General features: G+C 36.9%; 1 protein-coding gene across 1 annotated transcript; it reads left to right on the forward strand.

The window, feature by feature from the left end:
* The first annotated feature begins 299 nt into the window (after nucleotides 1-299).
* On the forward strand, nucleotides 300-5,646 carry LOC125231324. Its single transcript, XM_048136765.1, has 2 exons — nucleotides 300-632; nucleotides 5,497-5,646. Exons 1-2 carry the CDS (start codon nucleotides 438-440, stop codon nucleotides 5,644-5,646), a joined length of 345 nt encoding a protein of 114 aa, XP_047992722.1. The 5' UTR covers nucleotides 300-437.
* The last annotated feature ends 17,696 nt before the right edge of the window (nucleotides 5,647-23,342 follow it).

Below are 23,342 nucleotides of genomic sequence, written 5' to 3' on the forward strand. Positions count from 1 at the left end.
TTGCACAACAATAGCCTACGACCTTAGTTCCCATCGTAGCACAAAAGTGCTGCACTGAATAGTCTTTACACCTGGCGGGGACCATCTCCGGATATATCATATTGTGCGTTTGGGGATGGTATCCGCCACGTGTATCCCTTGCCTTTAGATTAAAGTGTATAAAAGGGCCTTCGTGCTGTTGGCTTCGGCCCCACGCACGCCTCCTAAAAGTCCGGGACCCCATGGTCTCGAGAACTGGAAAGGACATACGAGATTAAGACAAGTCAGTGTTCATTTTATGATAACGTCCGATTTCACCCGAAAACCGAAGGTCCTCATGGAATCTCATACATTTAATATTACACGGTCAGTCCGATATTTATTACAACTAACATCTCACAAGAAGTCTCTCAAGCAAAACAACTACTAATTCAGATTTATTTTAGTACAGTTTCATAATGACCAAGGATTATGTCAGCTTCTTTTGTTATTCTCAATCATATTTACGAAATCAGCTTTCTCCACGAGCAAAGAAAGTTCATTGTTCAAGAAAACTATTTTCTAGAGGGAGTGCAATCATTATAAATCTCATTTCAGATATCAGGATTGCAGCACCATCTATAATACGTCTGTGCCATGACGTCAAACACAAGGTAATCTGTTTATATTATATTATATATTAGTTTTCAATAAAATAAAAAAAATAAAAATAAAAAAAATTATCACATTAATGATCAAAAGTTGAGTTTTAAAAAGAATTAGACCGGCCTGGCGCGTAGTGACCCTGCCTGCTACGCCGCGGTCCAGGGTTCGAATCCCGGTAAGGGCATTTATTTGTGTGATGAGCACAGATATTTGTTCCTGAGTCATGGGTGTTTTCTATGTATATAAGTATTTGTATATTAGGTATGTATATCGGCGTCTGAGTACCCACAACACAAGCCTTCTTGAGCTTACCGTGGGCCTCAGTCAATCTGTGTAAGAATGTCCTATAATGTTTATTTATTATATTGATTGAGGCGTGTCATTTTAATACATTAGGTTTCAATTTAGACTGGGGGGGGGGGGGGGGTCAAATGCAACTGATCCATTTTTTCCATGTTTACAAAGTTTGCATTATTAATTTGAGTGTCCAATGGCACGCGTGTTCAGTGGATAAAACTCAATAGTGTAATAATGTAAAAATGGATCAGTTACAATTGCCCTCCAGTCGAGATTTGTCCCACTGTACCTTATAAGATTAAATATGAAAACGTACTTATATGTAATTAAGTACTGTAAGCGGATTAAAATATGGTGTAACTTTTTAAAACTTAAATACCTATACTTTTATTACTTTACATTCTCCGAGCGTTTCCACTGCTTCATTATGTTGACTTTCCTTTAGACTGAACAAGCATTTCAGGTATTATGTAGAAACCTCTTACATTTTTCGTGTCGCAGAATGTCATAAAAACTTTCATAATTGCAGTGCAGTCACGGTAATGGAAGGTTTAAAATGTAGGATTTACAATATAATATGAACGTCTATTTTTAAGTTCCAATTCTAGATGTTCGTTTATTTTCGTTAAAAAAGTTAGGTAATATTTTAAATCGAGTTTTTTTAAATAATTTAACATTTCTAAAAGTGTGATTAGCGGTTACCTTGTGTTAAACTGTTATCATATCATATGCAACCTTAACAAATAATGATATAAATGTAGGTATAATCATCTTCTATAAGCAGAGATCGGACGGATTTGCGACATTCTTAGTCACTTACGTCATTTTAATGACTTTTAGTATGAGATGACGCACAAAAATCCGATCTCTGTCGATGTCTGTCGAAGTCACGAGGCTATCTTATTATTTACACTTTTGCATTTCTTTGACTGGCATTAGGCATACCTGATGCCTGTACATATACATGTATTTGATAATAGTGTAAGGTTATTATTAATGAGGCTTGAGTCTGCCTTTTCTGATAAACAATGTAGGTAAATAGCAATAACGAAGGGTTTAAATCTCTAACCCCTGAAAAGAAAAAAGAAGTGTTTTTTTTTTATTATGGCAACATACAGTTCTAACATCAAAAGATAAGTATAATAGATGGAATACAGAAAAGACGAACATTGCCGAAAATTTTACAAAATAGGTATTGTTCAATAATTATGAAATGAGCGAGCGGTAGAAAAGATTTTTCGCGTATAATACTTATATACCTGCCCACAGTTCTACACTCTCCACACTTTATTTATGTCTGAAGGCCGTATGTAACTCCTTATTTCATATTTCTCAAGGGATAATAACATAACCTCTACCTTACCAAAAATACGGGTCAGTCCAGACCTGGGCACATCGCCAAGTCGGGGGTAGCGAATGGGTGAATAAAATTGACAAAATATTATTCTCTTCTATTATTTTTGTTATTCGTATTCAGTGCTCAAACAGCGTGTAAACAACCCGTTATAAAAATCGCGGTATAATTTATCATAATTTAGGGATAAATAGAAAAAATCCAGCGTCAGAGTACGGCGAATAACTATTTTTAACTTTTGCCAACCTCGTAGTCGCGCATCATCTTTAGCCAACTTTAAGCATTTAAGATTTCACGCTTTGAGCCCATTATGAATATGATATTAGTTCCTATGCCCTTTTATTATGTTGGTTACTTTAATTTTCGAAGTTTTCGCTGTGAAGATGTTTTACAGTTACCGACAACTTAGAAACCATAGATTGAGAATGAATCCAAGGGGTATGTGTGTGAATGTTATGAGTGTGGTTGTTTGTCGTCTTATCGGTAAAAATATATAAAATGTATATCTGTGGTCGGTGATTTGAATTTGGGAATATGTGTTGCTTAACTTCAAACGGGTAAAAATCCATTGTGCTATAGGCAAAGAGGAGCAAGTATTATAGAGAGTTACTGTTACACAGTGCATAGACTGTCATCTCTCGACACAAGCTTAAAACTTTTAAACCTCAGTTTTGACAATTTGGCCCATATTCTTAGCTTGATATGTATTAAAATGTCAAATATTAATATTAGCGCCATCTAGCCGAGCGTACCCCAAAGGTGTAACGCCATATAGGCCACCGTACCTATATTTCTATAATCTGAGGTACGTTTTTTTTCTTAGACTGTAGCTGTCTATACGGAGTTACGTATGTCTTTGGCTATAGGTAAGGTTGATTCTTTTTCAGATTTTATATAATTTTATAAATAATCAACCTTAAAACAGATGGATTTACCTGAATTTGAAGTTAAGCGGCACATATTAATCCCCAAATGTCTATAAATACTCGTCATCAGATTTATTAGTTATATTGCTACGGTTGACGGCGAGATGGAATAAAACAAACGAGTTAAAATAAAGAACTGGTTTATTCTCGCCGTAACTCCGCGTGAGCACACGAACAAAGGTCGTTAGGTGTGGGTTCGTAAGGCCGATACTGATTTTGCTCCGAGGTCAGGTCCACCACGCAAGTACTCCCCTGAAGATGCTGGTGTCGTTGCGGGCTGAAGACGGAACGCGCCGAGGGACGTCAGCCGCTCCGCTCCGGATCTGCCGGAACTTGTGTAGAGGTTCCGGAACCGTCGTCGTCAGTTAAATAGTTGAGCTACGCTGGGTATCCATTATCCGGTAATAAATAAGATCTACTTAACGTTATCAATAATTTTATATGTTTACCGATTTATTAACATTATTTTCTGTATTCATTTCATAAACAAATGAGCCCTATACAAGCTTTTGAATATTGTAATCAATAATTCTGATCAGTTTGTACCCTCCAATCTCTCCAAAGTATCTTAAAAAGGGTTAAATTTGAGTAATGGGCGCAAAGATATCGCCGTTTTAACCGTACACAATGGTCTTCCACAAAAACACCGGAATTCGTAAATTACGGTCATGTTTCTCTTTTCCTCTAATTAAGGCGTATATACAGAGACAGAAAAAGCTCTCATAAACTCGTTGACAAGTTTATTCTGCCTGTCGAAATCCTGTACGGTGTACGGTATATAAACACGGGCGCTCACTAAGAGTCAGAAGTCTAGATTAGGTTTGCCAGTGAGCAATGCGGCGCAGCATTTTTGCGGCATGCGGCAGCGCAGAGCCGTATTTTATTTATGAGAAATTGCTCGTTTGTATGAAAACGCTTACGCATCGGAGAACTGAAACAATGCGAACGCGTTTTCATACTAACTAGGGATTTCTCATAGGTAGGTATGCACATAAAATGCGGCTCCATGCTGATAGATGTGACTTTGGGTGACCAAACAGTAGACGCAGGGGAAAGAACCGCCTGGCTGAAGTGGAACTGAGTGTATCTCGTTTGCCGCATGCGTCCGGATACCCTGGGCTAGCATAGCCAATTAGCCACGAAGTGGATGCCGCAAGCTACCTAAACGCGGACGTGACAAGGCCACGGATTCGGTGTCATGACATTACATTACATTACACCACACTTAGATATAAGTTATCACTTAGATACCTTCATTGGTAACTGGGCAGAAATACGAGTAGCACAAGAATAAGAGCTACGGAAGGCAATGTGATGACCTTTAAAGGACAAGTAAAATAGGAAGCTGTATTTTGCGTCATTTTGACAGTCATCTCCGTGTCACGTTGAACGCTCTGGTGCTCCTGTCATAAGGGGCAAAACAATCAATAAATAATCAATTAGCTATGTACCGCACGTTGTCAGTGCAAAGCACGAGGCAGTTTCACGTGATCCATCTTTTGAAAGCTATATTCATCACAAGCAATATTCGCAGGTCATTCTATCGATTTTTCTAGAAAGTGACCCAGTGTCATTGCTCTAATATAAAGGTTGTCGTCTCTATACAAAGCCTGCGTTGTTATTTTTCTCTCCAGATTGAATCTCATCAGCCACACCGGCGCTTTAGGGTGAATGACCTCTGTTGTAACATGTAATTGAGTTAGCAATCTTTCAAAAGGTTTTCATTTTAATTTTAAGGTTGGCTTTGCATAAAAATACTTGGAAAAGACGATTCATTATTTTTATTTATTTATTTAAACTTTATTGCTCAATTGGTAAAAAAAGTACAAATGGCGGACTTAATGCCTTAAGGCATTCTCTAACAGTCAACCATAAACCAGTCTCATAAAGAATTTACAAAATTCGCTTACATGAAATGTTATTTTATAAGTAAAGATATTTATGGCTAGCGTGCAGTTCATAAGTACATAATATTTAGGTTAATAAAGGTTTGCAAATTATTATTCGTTAGATACTAGTTACAATTATGCATGCAGGGCAAAAAAAGTGGGTGGGAATCGTTAATATAATTAACAGCGGCTTAGAAACATCATTTAAGTACCTACTTGATTTTAGTTGTGATAAAAAAAATAGATTGAAAACATGCGTGCAGAAATAAACTTCCTATGTTTGTCATAAGATTGACGAAATATAAAATTCAGGCAATATGCAAGCTCAAACAAGATCTTCCTCTATATTTTATCAGTCTTGCAATAATTTATCAATATGCGTTCTAATATCAAATTCTTTCCCCAGCCATTCTTCTGCCTGATCTGCAACGGTTTCGACTTCTCCTGCTTCTCTCCCGAAACTACACAACGTCCGACTGACGCTACACAACCTTCTACTACTGTTGCTAGTATTTCTGTTAGCACTGCAGTCTCGACTGACGAACCAATGTCATAAATGCTAATAGTGACCTACTTATACTTAACATGTACTGTGTTAACTTAGTCTAAGTCATGAGACTATTTTAAGCTGTCACAATCTACAGACGAAAAGATGGCATTTCTTTGTGCAGTATGCCTGTGCAAAGGAACTGGGTTTATATTGTTATATGTTACAAAATAATAATGATGGTCAACGTTTAAAGATTGAAAAAATAAATAAAGATAAGGATTTATTTGTATTTTTTTTTTGTATTTTCTGATATTTTTTGAGTAACAACTTACGTACCTATGAGTTCGAGCAAAATGTTATAAATAATACGATTGATGATCCTGCGGATACCAATTGATAAGTGGTAAACGTCCACAAAGGCCTATAAGATAAAGATAAATTCCAGTTGCGTATCTGGGTAAACTAAGCAATAAACATCTACAGAAATTATGCCGACATAATTACCCAATATTAACAAAGATACTGCCTTAATTGCCGTTTATTGAAGCCTCTGAGTGTTATTGTTTCTGTAATATCGCGTGGCGAATGCGGATAAAATAAATTAAGGGACGCTGACGCCGCAGTCGCCTAGACACGACATAGTAGAATGAAAACAGTATAATCATTTCGTAAGGCCCTGTTCTTCGCCTGGCTTCGTAAAAAAATTAATGTCTCTGTTTAGTGTAAGTTCCGGAACAAAACTGCTATATTTAGTTTACATTTAGTACAGATGTAGTGCGAAAAGATTTTCCTTCTTATTTTTACAGAAACGTAAGTGTCATGCTATTTCAGTCAATCAGACGTACTGACACTGTCTGAACTAGCATGACAAACACGAACATTTCTGAAAAAATATGGAGGAACACCTTTTCGCACTACCTACATCTGTAAATATTGTGTGACTAGCGATAGAGGTGACTACCACTATACAATAGGTACATAGCTTGGAGCTAGACAGCGACGAGATTTTTCGTGTTTGTACCTATATATTAGCTTAGATTCACCACCGCGTCCGCTGCATTATTGTCTGCCAAAGCTACGCCATACTAAGTCAACATAGTGTCGACTAGACGCCGACGTGTCTCTTAAAGAATAGTGGACAACCGCTTCCCTATATAAATTTAAAAAAGCCCCCGACCGCGACAGAGTGGACCAATTTTCAAGAAACATGGCTAAGAACACTCCCGACTAACTCAGCTTTCAAACAAAAAAGAAACTAAATTTAAATCGGTTCATCCGTTCGGGAGTTATGATGCCACAGACAGACACACACACAGAGAGACAGACACGTCAAACATATAACACCCCGTCGTTTTTGCGTCGGGGGTTAAAAAATTGTTTGATAATAAAAAGGAAACCCCACCTACCCCGTAGATCCTTATAACCCCAAGGTGAGATGGGATTTCATGCAAAGGTAAAGTTTTAGAAGATTGTTTGTTCGATTTCTTTCTATTATAAATGGTTACTATAGCTGCATTTTAAATTGAAATATATTATTTCAACTAGCCTTAAAATCCCATCATATCCCCCATTCGACCGTTCTCACCCCATTCGTAACCCAACTCCCCCTGCGAACCATACTCAACCCAAATTACGGTAATACTGCTCTGATTTGACTGTGTTGCTATCCGCCTTGTGTAAATACAGTGATACAGCAACGATTTTGTTCCCTAATTATGCTTGCGTAAGAGAATGTGTATGAACATCGAATAAATAAGAGAACATTTCACATACTCGTACAGATAATATGATAGTAAATAAGTAAGTGCTGCGCGCTGGTGCCCTAGCGGTAGGAGCGTGCGACTTTCGATCCGGAGGTCGCGCGTTTGAACCCGGCTCTTACTAATGAGTTTTTCTGAACTTATGTGCGAAATGCCATTTGACATTTACCAGTCGCTTTTCGGTGAAAGAAAAAATCGTGTGGAATCCAATAAGGCCTAGTTACCCTTCGGGTTGGAAGGTCAGATGGCAGTCGCTTTCGTAAAATTTAACTAGTGATTACGTCAAATCTTGGGATTACTCGTAGTTGTCAAAGCTGACCCCAGGCTCCCATGAGTCGTGGCAAATGCCGGGATAACGCAAGGAGGATGATGATGAGTAAATAAGTAAGTACATAAATAAAGTCATGCTGAGTCAAAAAACTTCATAATGAGAGAATTTTGACGTTCAAAATCTAGGTTGCAGGTGGAGCTGTCAAAATCTCTGTCAACTTACCTTGGTAACTCTGATTCAGTCGTGTTTTAACCCGTTGACCCTGGTTCTTTCTGCACTTGTATCATAATTCATTATAGCCTTAAATAATAATTCTTTATCATACATGAATAAAACAACAATAATAAATAATAATTATTACACATGAATGAAAACAACATACAAAACAGTGTTATAATTTAAATCAATCGCCAGGCGGGCGATTATGCTTCCAATTTAATCATTTATCAAGGTGGATAAGACACATGTCACTCTCACACTAACATACTTTCCAAAACGTGACGGATGCTTTATCCACGTATTTATGTGATAAAATTGCAAGCATAATAGGCCTGCAGCTATAGTTTCAAAGTATCATAAATATTTCCAAACCCAACCAATCACAACGCTTCTCACTTCATGTGGTTTTGCTGTCAATGTTGGTAATATAACGCGTTCCAAACTACAGGGTCCTAACGTTTCATTTGCAATAAGGACCATTCTATCACAAGCCATGTGGAAAGTTCAGATGGAAAAGACCTTATTGGACTAGAAGTATAAGGGCTCATTTGACTTGAATGAGGGGTCCCATTTAAATAAAGCCACATATAACATGCGATGTTTTAATTAAGTGTGGGGGCTGGCTGTCGAACGGACGTAGTGACAGCCTTGATTATAGGTACAGTGTGTCACCAACTATTTTTTTAAAGGAACGTAATCTTACATAGTTATTTAACTCAATTTAATAAATAGGTAATTAAATTTTTTGACTTTATTAACTTTCTAACAAACATTTAATTGCCAGCAATGTACACACACTTGTCAAGTGAGGGCAATGACGGCTCATAAGTACCTATGAGCGATGTGAGTAATGACAATTAGTTAAGAAGTGCACTCATTACATTGAATGTTGGAATTTCAGTCATAGTCATAGTCATATTCATGAACAATTTACATTGTGTCTGAAAAGTCTTATATAAAGGTACACGCTCAAAAATACTTAAAAATACAATAACAAAAACACGTAACATGCAATTAAAATTAAATTCTGACTAAAGAAAATTACTAAATTAAAATGTCATAATTACTTAATCTACGTTTATTCTTAAATATTCCTCTACAGAGTAATACTTAACATTTTTCAACAAGAAAGCAGTTAATTTAAATTATGATTTGCTGATATGCGCAAACGATTGCTAAATGACTGTATACTGTGTATTATTATTGGTTTTAATAAATGCCCGGGTGATAGTAACACACTGTATAAATCCAAACATTTTAGGGCCACGCTACGAGAGTTTACATGACAGCTTTGAGCAGCTTTGATTATAATGGAAACAGTTTAGGCATAAACGGGCCGCACGCTTTTAAGTGGCGGCACGAGTGTGAACAATTATTTTGCGTTTGAAGGTTAGGTAATTTAGAGCGAGTGCTGCCAATGGCGAATGAAACTGAAATCTGAGTCTCTAGTATCACTCTTCTATATTAGCGCGACCTCACTGAGAGAAATTTGCATTGTGAATTTAACAAGTTCGACTTGTTGCGGGTTTATCCGTTTGAAACAAAAGTATTTTAGTAAACGGAATAAATCACAGTATTGAAAAATATAAGTCGAATTTATTCGAACAACAAGGTCAAACTTGTTAAAAGATATTTGATTGAATCAGCCAAACATATGTTTGAAACAATATGTGTCATGTTGCTTTTATATAATCGACTTGTTGATTCAAATATGTTGTTGATTCAATTCAAATGGCGAGTAACTTGTAGAATGTACTAGTTTACACTTAACAAAATCTAAATTGTTGTTTGAACCAAAGAACATGTAGGCGCTATTTTAAGCAAAAAACTTTTTGAACGAAAATGAAAACTGGTTGTTTTTTCTCTAAGTGCAGAGCATAATAATAAGTCCTATCCTAGAGAGCGGACAAGCTGCCGGTGGATGTGTTGTAGCTGAAATAATGCGTGTGTATTGCGCGTAATGAGCGTCAATCCCATCTATAAGCGTATAGCGTGTGTGGATTCAAGAACTTGCGACAGGTATATTCAATACAAATTGCCCGGCATGTACGATATCCTTCCCTCCTATACCTGTGAGCGCGACATTGACGTGAGTAGATACTAGATGTGGAGCGTAACGCACTGGTCCCACTGCGAGCTAGTAAACTATGAGCTATCGGCTATAAAAACGAACAAAAGATAATCACTCCCGTGAAAGAGACATGGCGATGTTTATAGCTACTCGCCCAGCGGTGAGCTCTTAATATCGCCGTGTCTCTTTTATTTGCATGGGATTGCTTATTTTTTGTTCGTTTTTATAGACGATAGCTCATAGCTTACCAGCTCGCGGTGAGACCAGTGCCTTTATTAGTGATTGGCATGTTGCCTACGTAGTCTATTATTTTATTCTCAGATTTCAGGTTGTTGACTACGTAAATTATGAAGCATAAATTCATAAAACTGATTCCAAATTCCCCTACAAAGAAAATTCCAACGTCATAAACCATTCCTAATTCACGTTTAACCGATACTCCGGGGTCGGCAATATAATTCCCAGCACAAGCCTATGGTGCCGTAGCCGAATGGCATTTCTGCGACGCGAAACGAAAACGAAACGCCGCGAAAGGTAGTCTGGCTCTGTCGCGTCAATAAGAAAGAGCGATAGAGATAGATATCTGACGAGCGTTTCGTTTCGTGAGCGTTTGTGCCATTCGGCTACGGGGCCTGGTTTACTCGTCGCATCGCACGAATTTGTGACGATTGGCCTGTATTTATTCCGAGAAGTGTTGGGCAGCATATGGATCGGCCTGGGAGTTACAAATAATCCCAGGGTACCTAGCCAACGTCACAATAACGCTGCTTTTAAAATAGTATTTTATACAATCGTGATATGCTTTTTGCGTGCAAAGCTTTTCAGTCGAGTACCATATTTAGGCCACGAAGCTTGCTGAGTGGCCTAATAGTACGGTACGAGAGTGAAAAGCTTAATTATATCACTTTTGTATACAATACTTTTTCTACGAGTCATCATCTTCATCATCAATGGACGGAAATATCATCATTCATGCAAGTTAAAATTAATGTTAATAGCGTCGTTCACCGTTGTATCAACATCGAATTACCTAGCAACCAATTGTTTGTAATAACCGTCTCTGATTGGCCGATAACGCGACGGATAAAAAAAATGTGTTTCAGATGCAGGAAAATTTGCCAGGTATCGCAAGTTAGTATAGAAATTGTATGAAGTTTTATTTTTGAAATTATTACAGTTAACTAAAGTCAACTATAATGAGCTTATTTTAATTGAGTTGGAACTGCCATAGAGTATCCAACACTGAAAAGTTAGCACTTATAGTAAGTCTGTGGTGTCCTAATTGACAGATTACAGTCGACAAGTAGAAAAAGGATTGTTCAAACATTGCATAGTGACTTTTTAACTCCCGACGCAAAAACGACGGAGTGTTATAAGTGTGACGTGTCTATCTGTCTGTTTGTCTGTCTGTCTGTCTGTCTGTCTGTCTGTTTGTCTGTTTGTCTGTCTGTCTGTGCGTGTGTCTGTCTGTGGCATTGTAGCTCCCGAACGGATGGACCGATTTAGATTTAGTTTTGTTTTGTCTGAAATCTGAGTAAGTCGGGAGTGTTCTTAGCCATGTTTTATGAAAATCGGTCTACTATGTCGCGGTCGGGGGTTTTTTCAAAATTTTAATTTTGTGGTTACACTGAGAGAAAATACAACCAGTTTTCATGTTCGTTCAACAAGTTTTTTGGTTAAAATAGCGCCTACGTGCTCTTTGGTTCAAACAAGCTACTTGTCATTTGAATCGGCAATATATTTGAATCAACAAGTCGATTTTATAAAAACAACCTGACACATATTGTTTTAAACATACGTTTGGCTGATTCAAACGGATAAACCGCAACAAGTCGAACTTGTTAAATTCACAATGCAAATTTCTCTCAGTGTAGGTTATTATTTCACCCTGTGTAGTGGCGCGACAGAGCCAAACTTCGTTTCGATCGCCGCGTATCGTCAACGATTGACACTTCGCCTAGCCCGGCAGTAGAGAGAGACAAGCACTGAATCGTAAGCAGAATAGACTTATTTGAGACACTCGTTTATACAGCGTGTGTATTCCATACGGGCGAATATCTTAATAACGATTAGTATCGGACCTAAGGAGCCTAACTACATGTTTTTTTTAATAATAGATGTGATTTTGTTTTCATATATAATAATTTAGCACGCAATTTATTATTTCTACATCAATTAGCGTATCTACCTAAACGTCATCATGACATGACGTTTATGTCATGTAAAATTAAGTTGGACGGCGAACATTGCTGCTTGGTTAGATTTAAAAAAATAATTACTCTTAATTAATAAGACCTTTTCACAAAATGATTATCCTGTACGATTCGTATGATCAGATACTATAACTGGATAAATTATTCGCCTGTATGGAATCCACACGCTGTATAGCTTTACGCGTTATTTTCCTGATTTTGTGGGGACAGCTTAGTTTAAACGACGGATCAGAAGCAGAGCCGCGTATAATGAATGGGTAGTTTGAATAGCTGCTCAAATCTTTGAAGAAGATTTTCGCTTGGAATAAATTTTGATACCATGTTTTAACGCGCGGTTCTTTTATGCGATAGATGTAAATGTAACATATTGAACGCATATGCGTTCCGGCGTTTCGGGATATCCGTTTACGGAAATTATGAATTATTAACAAACCGCTTCTCGCTGCGTTCTCTGCGTACAAATCATAAAAGGTTATTAGATGATTGCCAAATTTAATATGTACCTAATTGTCTCTAAATTCGTACATTCATGTTTTATCTACCTATCGCTTAAAAATAATTTTAGTTACTGTTGCTCAAATTCCATGGGTATTTACTTGCTCTGTCATATTTTTCATATCTCATGTAAAAATGTTAATCAGAAACAAAGTTTGGGTAAGGGTATAAGGTGCATTGGGGTAATTTCGAATCCCAGAAATGCTCGGGTAATTTCGAAAGGGGAATCTTGATATGATGGAAATAATGGTATATTTTATGTGACATTCGAAATTAGACGACTTTTGAAATTACCCCAATGCACCCTAATATTAATATGAAAACTATCGAATGGAATTAGAACTAAGCAAAATAAACTTTTAAAAGTAAGTAGGTAAGGTGCATGAGGGTAATTTCGAAAGTCGTCTAATTTCGAAAGTCGCATAAAATCACCATTATTTCCATCAAATCAAGATAACCCGAGCATTTCTTTCATTCGAAATTACCCCCTTGCAACTTACCTAATCCTCAGTGCCTTAGAACTCAATATATCCAAGGTCCTAATTTGATTAACCTATCCTAACAGGCAAAGTTAAGTAGAAACACTGTTGTTACTCAGCCAATCCTGGCTCAGTATTAGATCCGTGACTAGAAACTCATTACAAAGATTGCAAGTTATACACAACATAATTGAATAAAGTTCAGCACCTCTGGCGTAAATTTCTTTGATAACGTGTTGTAACTTACTCGTTTCGGTAAGCCTCGATTTGTAGAGTCACAACCAGATGTTCAAATACCCAACAACCGCAATCAAATATATCGGAGCTGCCAAAACTCATCATCACTCATCAAGCTGTTAGTGCGTATTCACATTATCCGATCCGATATCGGATGTAGGACCAATATGACCAATATCCCATATATTTCAGCCGCCATCTTTAATTTTTGCCTTTGAAATCCTTCCTACATCCGATACCGAATCGGATAGTGTGAAAACGCACCAGCAGCGGCTGGTTCATACAAGCCGATTCCCACCGGCTTGCCTATAATTGATTACTAGTAAAGTACCTTAAAGATAAGGTAGGCTTCTTTTTGCTCAGTGTTGCCTAGCAGAAATCATCACCAGCCGCCACTGAAACGCACTTACTATGTAGGTATTAGGTAACATGTCCGGTCTATGTTCTTATTTTACCTTAATATTCGTTCTCGTTAAGTACTTAGTAACAAGCGTTACATTTTATGTTTCGAACTTATTAGTTTCACTGAATATTGCAAGATTTTTGTTAGATAAACATGTTCCCAAACGATCGCATTCACTCTTTTTAAAAACCCATTCTGCCACCATCAAATAATTATATCGAAGCCGCCAAAGCTCTCACAAGTGTCAGAACACGCTATCTTAGTGCGTTTTCACATTATCCGATCCGATATCGGACGTAGGAAGGATTTCAAAGGCAAACATTAAAGATGGCTGGTGAAATATATGGGATATTGGTCCTACATCCGATATCGGATCGGATAATGTTAAAACGCACTAACAAGTTATACTTAGCCCGACTTTTCAATATTTTTCAGACACCTACACTAATAGTACATTTCGTTATAAGTGCGAGAAGAATGACATTCTCGCACGTGTGACGAACGACGTTTCTTAATACAGTTGCGAAAAAACACTACTACAACGAAATAAAACGATAAACAATCCGAACTCCCAATTTTCGCATTGACATTGACGTACGTATCTTTGAAGCTTTTAAACTTGCGTTCATATTTTCGATTTTTCTATCCATCCAACACAATTTATTTATTTCATTGTGTGCCATAAAAACATAAACATTTACGATTTGGGACGATTGTTTAATATATACCTACATTTTAATTCAATCGACCATTTATGCCTCGAAGTATTGCAAATAACATAAAATAATTATGACAAATCGCGTAACATATTAAGGTTTTTGAACGTGCTTGCATTAAGTTGGTAACATTGGTAAGACGCCACTACTTTAAATGACAGACGACGCGTTTCGTTCCAATTTCACGTTCTGTTTACACGACTCATTATGAGCCACTTTTTAACCGCCTTCCAAATCTCAAGGGAAGGGGTTCTCAATTCGTCTGTATTTTTTTTTTTATGTTTGTTCCTCGATATCTCCGTCGTTACTGGACCGATTTTGAAAAAAAAAATTTTGATTGAATGTATATGCATACAGATTGTACCCATTTTTCTCAGAACCCAGTTCTGATGATGGAATCCTGGATAAATCGAGGGAACTCCTCAAATCTGAAAGGCATACATATGGTGATTTTTGTGTTTTTAAAGGAACAGCATGTATTTACGTACGGAACAGTGACATTTGGTGCAGTGGAACTCCTGATGATGGTCAGAATGGAACTCCTCAAATCTGAACGGCACACTTATAGTGACTTTGGTATTTTTATACGAACAGCATGCACTTCCGTCCAGAACAGTGACATTTGGAAACGGTTACTAAATAACCTAACCACAAAATAAAAATTTGAAAAAACCCCCAACCGCGACATAGTAAACCGATTTTAGTGAAACATAGCTAAAAACACTCCCGACTAACTCAGCTTTCAGACAAAAACAAACTAAATTTAAATCAGTTCATCCGTTCGGGAGCTACGATGCCACAGACAGACACACACACACAGACAGACGGACAAACAGACAGACAGACAGACACGTCAAACTTATAACACCCCGTCGTTTTTGCGTCGGGGGTTAAACATGTTTATTTTTTTTTTTTAATTTTCAATATGGTGAGAAATATAAAACTTGGGCATTTCGACGTGAATATATAAACTTGAAAGATGAACATACCAGTGTACACTCTAAGAACTAATTAAATTATTTTGGTCACTTTTTCTTTGTATAAGTATGACATTTATTTCATGTTTTACCTTTCCTGTGTATGTTTAGTCACTACAATCTTTTATGGGATTAACATAGATATGCACTATGTATGTATAATTGTATATACAGCAACTATCATTATACATAGAACCAACTCCAAAAACATATGCGAGTGTGAACAGGAAAACGTCCCACTTTGTCGATTGCTATAAAGCCGCTTTGTCAGTTTATTCATACAGAGTGGGGCCTGTAACAAAGGCGAAGAATTGAACTCTTTATACTGATCAACATTTGTTCGGCGACTTTTAAAAATAATTTGTATTTTGATTTTTATCACCCTTGAAAGTTTTTTCTAAGAGGTAATGTATTGCGAATTCTGTTAAGTCTAAAGTGTGACAGACAACGTCAATGACAACAATAATGGCGTACATTGAAGCTAATATTTATTTTGTATGCAAAATTAAAAATTTAAAAACTTCATAATTTTTAAAAGTCACTGAACAAATGTTGATCAGTATAAGGAGAATAGCCTACAGTTCAATTCTTCGCCTTTGTTACAGGCCCCACTCTGTATAAAGATATGTACCTACAAGTAAATCTCGCCTTAATGGTGACCGACAAAGTGGGACGTTTTTCCAAACACACTCACATATTTAGTCTCCCATAGAAAAATCAGACAGAGCAAATGAATGAATCGGATTTTTCCAGCAATTTGGGAGTAAAATTTGATCAATTTGAGTATTGTATTGTATTCAATCAGTAAGTAAAATAACTTACCTAGTTACTACGCTACCATGACCCATGGTTCATGGCCGATCTCAGATAACTAATATTTCACTACCCTAATAGTAAAACCTTTTTAGAAACTGGTTTTTTTAGGAAAGTTTATTCATAGTTTATTCATAGTCGTTTAGACTTTCGATAGTTATCTAAAACGACAATATTAAATCCAAGGCTAAATTTTGTGACGCAGAGAATAGGGCAATAAGTACTATTTTATTCTATCGCAATTTTAGCTTCGACTTTCAAGTCTCGAGAAACTGACGCAATGGAATTAATTTACTTTCTTTTAGACACAATCGAACGGTTTGAAGGGAACAAAGTGGAAATAATTATCGTCAATTTATATTTATATTTATGATGCAACTACGTAAAGTATAATCAATGGAGTCAAACCTAATTCCATCCTTAAACAGCTGTTTAGCTGCTACGTGGCATATCGAACCCATTCAGTGTTGTACTCGTAGCTACATTGGGAACAGATGTACTTACTGTCTGTAGGTAGTGTATCTAGTAGGTAGATTGTTATTTTTAGATAAGATAGAGCGTATCGCCAACAAACTGTTTTACAGTTTGTCGAAACTTTAATAATATGCTTGTGTACATTGTCTTTTTTGTATCAATCAATCACTCAAAAATATTTCTGGAATATTCATGGCGCTCTTACAAAATTCGTAGCATTTTTAAACTCTTACAGCGCAAAGACAATAAAGGTTAATTTATAACAAGAAACAGAATGTAATGAAAATCAGGTTTAGGCACTATTTACTTTAATTATCCGTATTTATACAGGAGTCTGGGCTAATGGTTTAGTGGCGGCGACCAGACCTGAATCGCCGTCCTGAAAGCTGAAACAAAGAGAATTCATTAATATTATTTTATTAATAACTATAGCGACCCGCTCCGTAAAGCATTGAAACGGGCATATACGTAATTAGTTCTCATTAAAAGATAAACATTTATACCATCGTAGACCTATGGAAGAGTGGGGTTTTACAGATCAAAAACACACAGGATGCCTAAAAAGTCATTTTGTTAAGCTTTTTTTCTGCCAATCGCAACCATTCCTATCCAAACTCAGAAGCTTATATGGTACAAAAATTAAGTTTCTGCATGCCTACAATTTCTTCTAAACCTTAATTTTGATTTAGCTATACAATTAACTAACTGAGCTCCAAGTTTCGGTAGCTCACTTGAGCTGTAACTTGGTTTCGCAAAGTGCACTCAAGTCAAGACTGATAGCGGGACGTAATATAGTTTATGTGGATAATGCATTTCTCTTCGCGAGTATCGAGAAAGAGAGATTATCGAAATAACTTTTCCTGAGTAAGTTTTGAGATTACCTACAAGTTCTTAAGTTTTAAAGTACGACGTTTTTTCAGTACAGATGGCCCTCCACAGTTTCGACCTGGCAAGAAATGAACCACTGCTAGTGCAAGACACTAGTGCGCAAAAAAAGCACCATCTGTATACTGGAAAATATGTCTATCTGGGACTCTAAGTTATTGTGAGCTGTTCTTTGAGAACGACTATTGTGCGCGTTTCCTTGCTCCATGTTTGTATATTACGAGCAAGGCCTGTTAACTCTCTTAGTAAGATAAGTCCCCTTGTAATGCGCATGTAGTAATTGGTCGTTCGTGCCGTGTATACCAGGAATAAAAATTTTTTTTTTAATACAGTCGCTCAAAAAGTGCCCATTTTTTGGCTGTTTAGCGTGCGAGAAGTTGTATGCAGTATGTACTTACGCACTAGTGCGTAAAAAATATGCGCTCCATTTTACGACTACTTAACGAGCTGTTTTAATATTAGTATATTTTACTAAGACGGAATAAAACTATAAAAATACTATTAAATGATTAATGTTTAAAATATTGATATTCCATTATATAATTGTTTATTTTTAGTCATACTAAACATAATTTATAAAATGGTTTATACTTTGAAAAAGTGGCTCATAATGAGTCGTGTAAACAGAACGTGAAATGGAACGAAACGCGTCGTCTGTCATTTAAAGTAGTGGCATCTTACAAATGTTACCAACTACGAGTAAATGCATGCTTGCTTCAAAAACCTTAATATGTTACGCAATTTGTCATAATAATTTTATGTTATTTGCAATACTTCGAGGCATAATTGGTCGATTGAATTAAAATGTAGGTATGTATTAAACAATCGACCCAAATCGTAAATGTTTATGTTTTTTATGGCACACAATGAAATAAATAAATTGTGTTGGATGGATAGCAAAATCGAAAATATGAACGCAAGTTTAAAAGCTTCAAAGCTTGAATTGTCAAAAAATGCGTCAATGTCACTGCGAAAATTGGGAGTTCGGATTGTTTATTGTTTTATTTCGTTGTAGTAGTGTTTTTTAGCAACTGTATTAAAAAAACGTCGTTCGTCACCATGTGGTTTTTTTTGTATGAAGTTGGCGTTCTTCTCCTACTGAGTATTATATTCTTTGATTACGAGTACCCGCCATCTCGTCAATTACCTCCTTCCCGACAATCCTGACATTGTCTATGGTGTTTTTTTCCGCACTAGTTCGCGAGAAGTACCTACATTACTTTGACATGCTAAAATTTCAAAGAGGGAATTCGTAAGTAGTGTCGATTTAAAACACCCTCTTGTTGTGTTTCAATTTATCGCCATCCCAGTTCGATTTTCCCCTTTTTGGCACTTGTATCACAATGTACTAGTGTCTGCTACACTTTCACATTTATATCCCATATATGTTTTACTTACACGTAATAATATATATGGAGTAATAAGTCTGCGCAGAATCCTTATTACTTTGCAAAGCTCCAATATATTATACGAGTGACACTAACTGTGAGTAAATCATTTGAGATGTGATAATATAAGGGTGCCCAGACATTTTCTATGATACAAAGCCCTTAATTTCAAAGATAGACTTTTCTTATATACTGTCTCTTTTAGACAGTTACTATTAAAGTTACCTACTAAATTTAATAATGAATGAATTGTGCAGCAAGTAGCTAATCGGGTAAAATGTTCAAAATGGTCTAAGTATATAACTTATCGAAAATTTTGAAGTCATCAAAACGTGTGTACAGATAAAGGTGCAAAGTTTTCAAAGAGTTGAAGTTATTATTCAAATTTTAAGGAATATGTAACATCTAATATAGGAATTTTGCGTTTTGAAAGGAGGATTTTGATCTTCATACAAAAATATGAGAAGTTTTGGAAATTCTCTTGTTGTGTGTGTAAATTCAACTTTCGTGCGTTTTTTTTTTTATTTTCACATGCATTGTAACTTATTCCAGAATTAATTATAAATGATTTTTTATGCCAATAGCGGGCTTCCTTCTCAGTAAAATTACATAGCTTGTTAAGAGAAGCGTAGTGCTAGCTAACTTTATCCGCAACGCCGCGGTTGAACTTTCTAAGCCTTCCCTGTTGCGCACTTTCACGTCATTTTTATTTCTTCTACGCTGCCAGTTAAGACCTTATACATACTACGAGTATTTAGTATTAAAGATGATTATATTTACATCGTTGCCAGCTGGAGGTGAAGGTTCATCTCCGTCAATAGGAGGGGGACCACCATACTCGGGTGGGACGCTGAAGTCTCCTATAGTCTCCGGTCGCGGCCAATCGGTTGAACTTTCTAAGCCTTCGCTGTTGCGCACTCTCATGTCATGTTTATTTCTTCTCCGCTACCAGTTAAGACCTTATACCTACTACGAGTATTGAGTATTAAAGATGATTATACTTACATCGTTGCCAGCTGGAGGTGAAGGTTCATCTCCGTCAATAGGAGGGGGACCACCATACTCGGGTGGGACGCTGAAGTCTCCTATAGTCTCCGGTCGCGGCCAATCGGTTGAACTCTCTGGGACATCGCTCTCGCTCGCTTTCGTCTTGTGCTTACGGCTCGCTAGAAATTAACAATATAATAAAGTCAGGTTTGAAATATTAAAATATTTTTGGAATTAAACGAAAAATTGAAAAATTCCTTTCCTCCGGCAGGGCTCGAATCCGCGACCACGGATGCCTGCTGGATGTGTGCGAATTTATCCATGTGTTTCCTCAATTCTTAAACTCATATAGCATAGGGTGGCATATAGCGACATCTACCCGTAAGAATGCATCTTAACATGCTTTTATTGGTCATTAAATAGTAACCGCTTCACTTTTACGTTATCAGTATCTGTATTCGAGTAGGTACGAGAATGTTTCTGTATTTGTTTTAATATTATTTAACAAACCCGCTAGGATTCAATTTCACATGGCATTTTGATCCGTAAACAAATGTACGCCGACAAAGGATAATTTTCTTATTCGTAATTTCAATTCTGACGTTTTGAGTTAAAGGATCTTAAATGGATTATTATATTGTTATTTATTATTCCACTTGGGAGCTTCTGTTTCGTTCCAATTAATTGGTTCTGCCAAATATCTGACATGATTAAATTTGATGCAATAACAATAAAATTATATCCAAACACTAACGATGAAATTGATATTACGGTACACTTCAATTCTAAAAGAATGTTACCTATAATAATATTGAGAAATTATGAATTTGAGTGAATGTAGGGAACAAATCAAATCAAATTTTGGGCGGTCAGCTGTCAGCTGTGTCGGTTAGCTAGAGACCCGGTTTCGATTCCCGGCTTTGCCATCAGTGGACTTGAACACTTTTTCTTTAGTGTATGGTATCTATTTCAGTTTATAATTTGAGTAGTCACATCTATCAGCATCGAGTCGCATTTTGTGTATGAGAAATCGCTTTTTAGTATGAAGTGAAGACGCTTACGTTGCTTACGCATCGGAAAGCTGAAAGCAAAGAAAGCGTACGCATGTTCATACCAGCGAGCGATTTCTCATACCATAGATTAAATATAAGAAGATCATACCATCCCATACATTAAAATGCGACCACCTAAGAACGCGCATACACTACACCACACATAGATGGCGCGACAAAAAAATGTCTTGTAGCTTTCGATTATACTTGTAGATGGCGTTAAGTGTCACTTTTGACATAGATTTATGGCTCGAAAGTGACACTTGACGCCAATCTACAAATAATCGATGGTAACAATGTTTTTTTTGTGTGGCGCCATCTATGTGTGGTATAGTTTATGTGCGTTCTTAGGCGGTTGCATTTTATAATGTATGGGATGGTATGATGAAAAAAAAAGAAATGCTCAACAGACTACATCTGTAGTGCGACGCGCTGTCCTTGAAATGTTAAAATACAACTTCCAACAGTTCCAACCAAATTCATATGACTAACTTTCCAAAACTACAAGCGCCAACTAATAGAATAGAAATCTCTCAATTACTGTCTGTCTAAAGCTCAACCAGACCTCAAGTTTGGTATGTAAGCGCTTTACTCAAGCCAAGCATTTTGGTGTAATTAGTGTAGAGCAAACTAAAGTATTAAGTGAGCCTCTACCATTGGTTTTAAACTTATTATATGATAGTTGGTAACTTAATCGTCACGGTAAATGACATTCATTGAATGGATAAAGCGATCAAGGCGGTCAGGCGGTTACTTTTAAATAAACACATTTTCCATGAAATTTACCCTATCGAGTATTTTTATTCAGGGCAGGGTATGGTAGGGCAGGGCAGGGCAGGACAGGACGGGACAGGACAGGATAGGACAGAACAGAACAGAACAGAAAGGAATAGAACAGAATTAATTTTATTCGTAAACACACAAAAGAGAAAAGTATTACAAATACATTATAGGAAGACATAGATTAGGTTAGATTAGATTTCTTTATTTCATGATAAAAATTACACTATAAATTTGCTACATGTCAAAATTATGTTTATCTTCTCATCATGATCGTCAAAAAATACATAATAAATTCTAAATAAAAATAATTATGTCTCCCAATAAGGATCGTCATTTACAAAGAAAGAAAATACACATGCCAAGCTAAATAAAATTAATAAAATTAAGTTATAATATCATAAAATTATCTCAAAGCAAGAAAATATTATAAAACAGAGAAAATTGAGAAAAATATCATAATGTCATCGGTCATTAAAAATTCAAATCCATGTACTCATTTACAGAGTACAGGGGGTTATCTAACAAAAGGTTTCTCAATTTGCGCTTAAATGCTTCGTCACATGGCTCATATCTCAGATCGGCAGGTAAGAAAACGAAAAGCGAGAAACAAGAAGAAAACGAGAAGGTGCCACGAAATGGTTTAACCTCAGCATATTGCTGCTTTACGAGATGTATCTCCTTCATTTACTTTACTAGTTCGGCTCGACATCATTTTTTAGTTCTTTGTTTCAGCAGTTCAGTAAAACTATCTATTCATTTCCTTTTCGCTCGTAGTAGACGGTCTGAAGTGAACCTCGCGAGAGTTAGGTTCGTAAAATAGGTACCTCCTAACTTTGTTAGAGATGTCTGTTATATTTTGTCACTTAGTGCTTTCTAACTTCTGCTTATTACAAGCCTGCTTTTTAACCGAATTCAAAAAAGAAGGAGGTTCTCAATTCGACGAAACTATTTCATGTCTATTTTACCTTTCTTAGTTATTAGACTGCCATGTCATTAACTCCCGTACGATTCCTTCGAGTCCCAGCGACATATATGATGTCAGTAAAATATAAGTAAATACATCTTCTTCTTTTACGTCGAAACCTCATGACTGAGGGTCGTGACCACCATAAGTCGCTGTACGTTGCAGTGCTCTCCACTCAGGCCGATCTTTTGCCTTCCTAAAGGATCCCTGGAGCCCAACGCGTGTGACTTTCATGATTGTGCTGAACCAGCGCGTGGGTAATCCGGCTCTTTTACGATGGCCTTCCACTGGTCCGACGATCAACGCCTTCTCAAGGCTGTCAGGATCTCGTCTGGCCAAAGAAGCCTATAATGTTCTACCGGCAGACAGCAGAGAGGCGAGTCTTAACAAGTAATACATATAGATGCTTGGGACTCGAAGGGTTAAGTTTTGGACTTTCTGGCCACCCGCAGAAGACGTCCAACGGCCGGTCGCAACGTCCGTATGCTATGCTTGAAAATGCTTGAGAGTGCGCGCGGCGGTCACACGTCAGTGAATGAGAACGACCACTCTCAAACATCTGCAAAAGTGCAAAC

The sequence above is a fragment of the Leguminivora glycinivorella genome, chromosome 11 (assembly GCF_023078275.1).
Source record: "Leguminivora glycinivorella isolate SPB_JAAS2020 chromosome 11, LegGlyc_1.1, whole genome shotgun sequence".
NCBI lineage: Eukaryota > Metazoa > Arthropoda > Insecta > Lepidoptera > Tortricidae > Leguminivora > Leguminivora glycinivorella.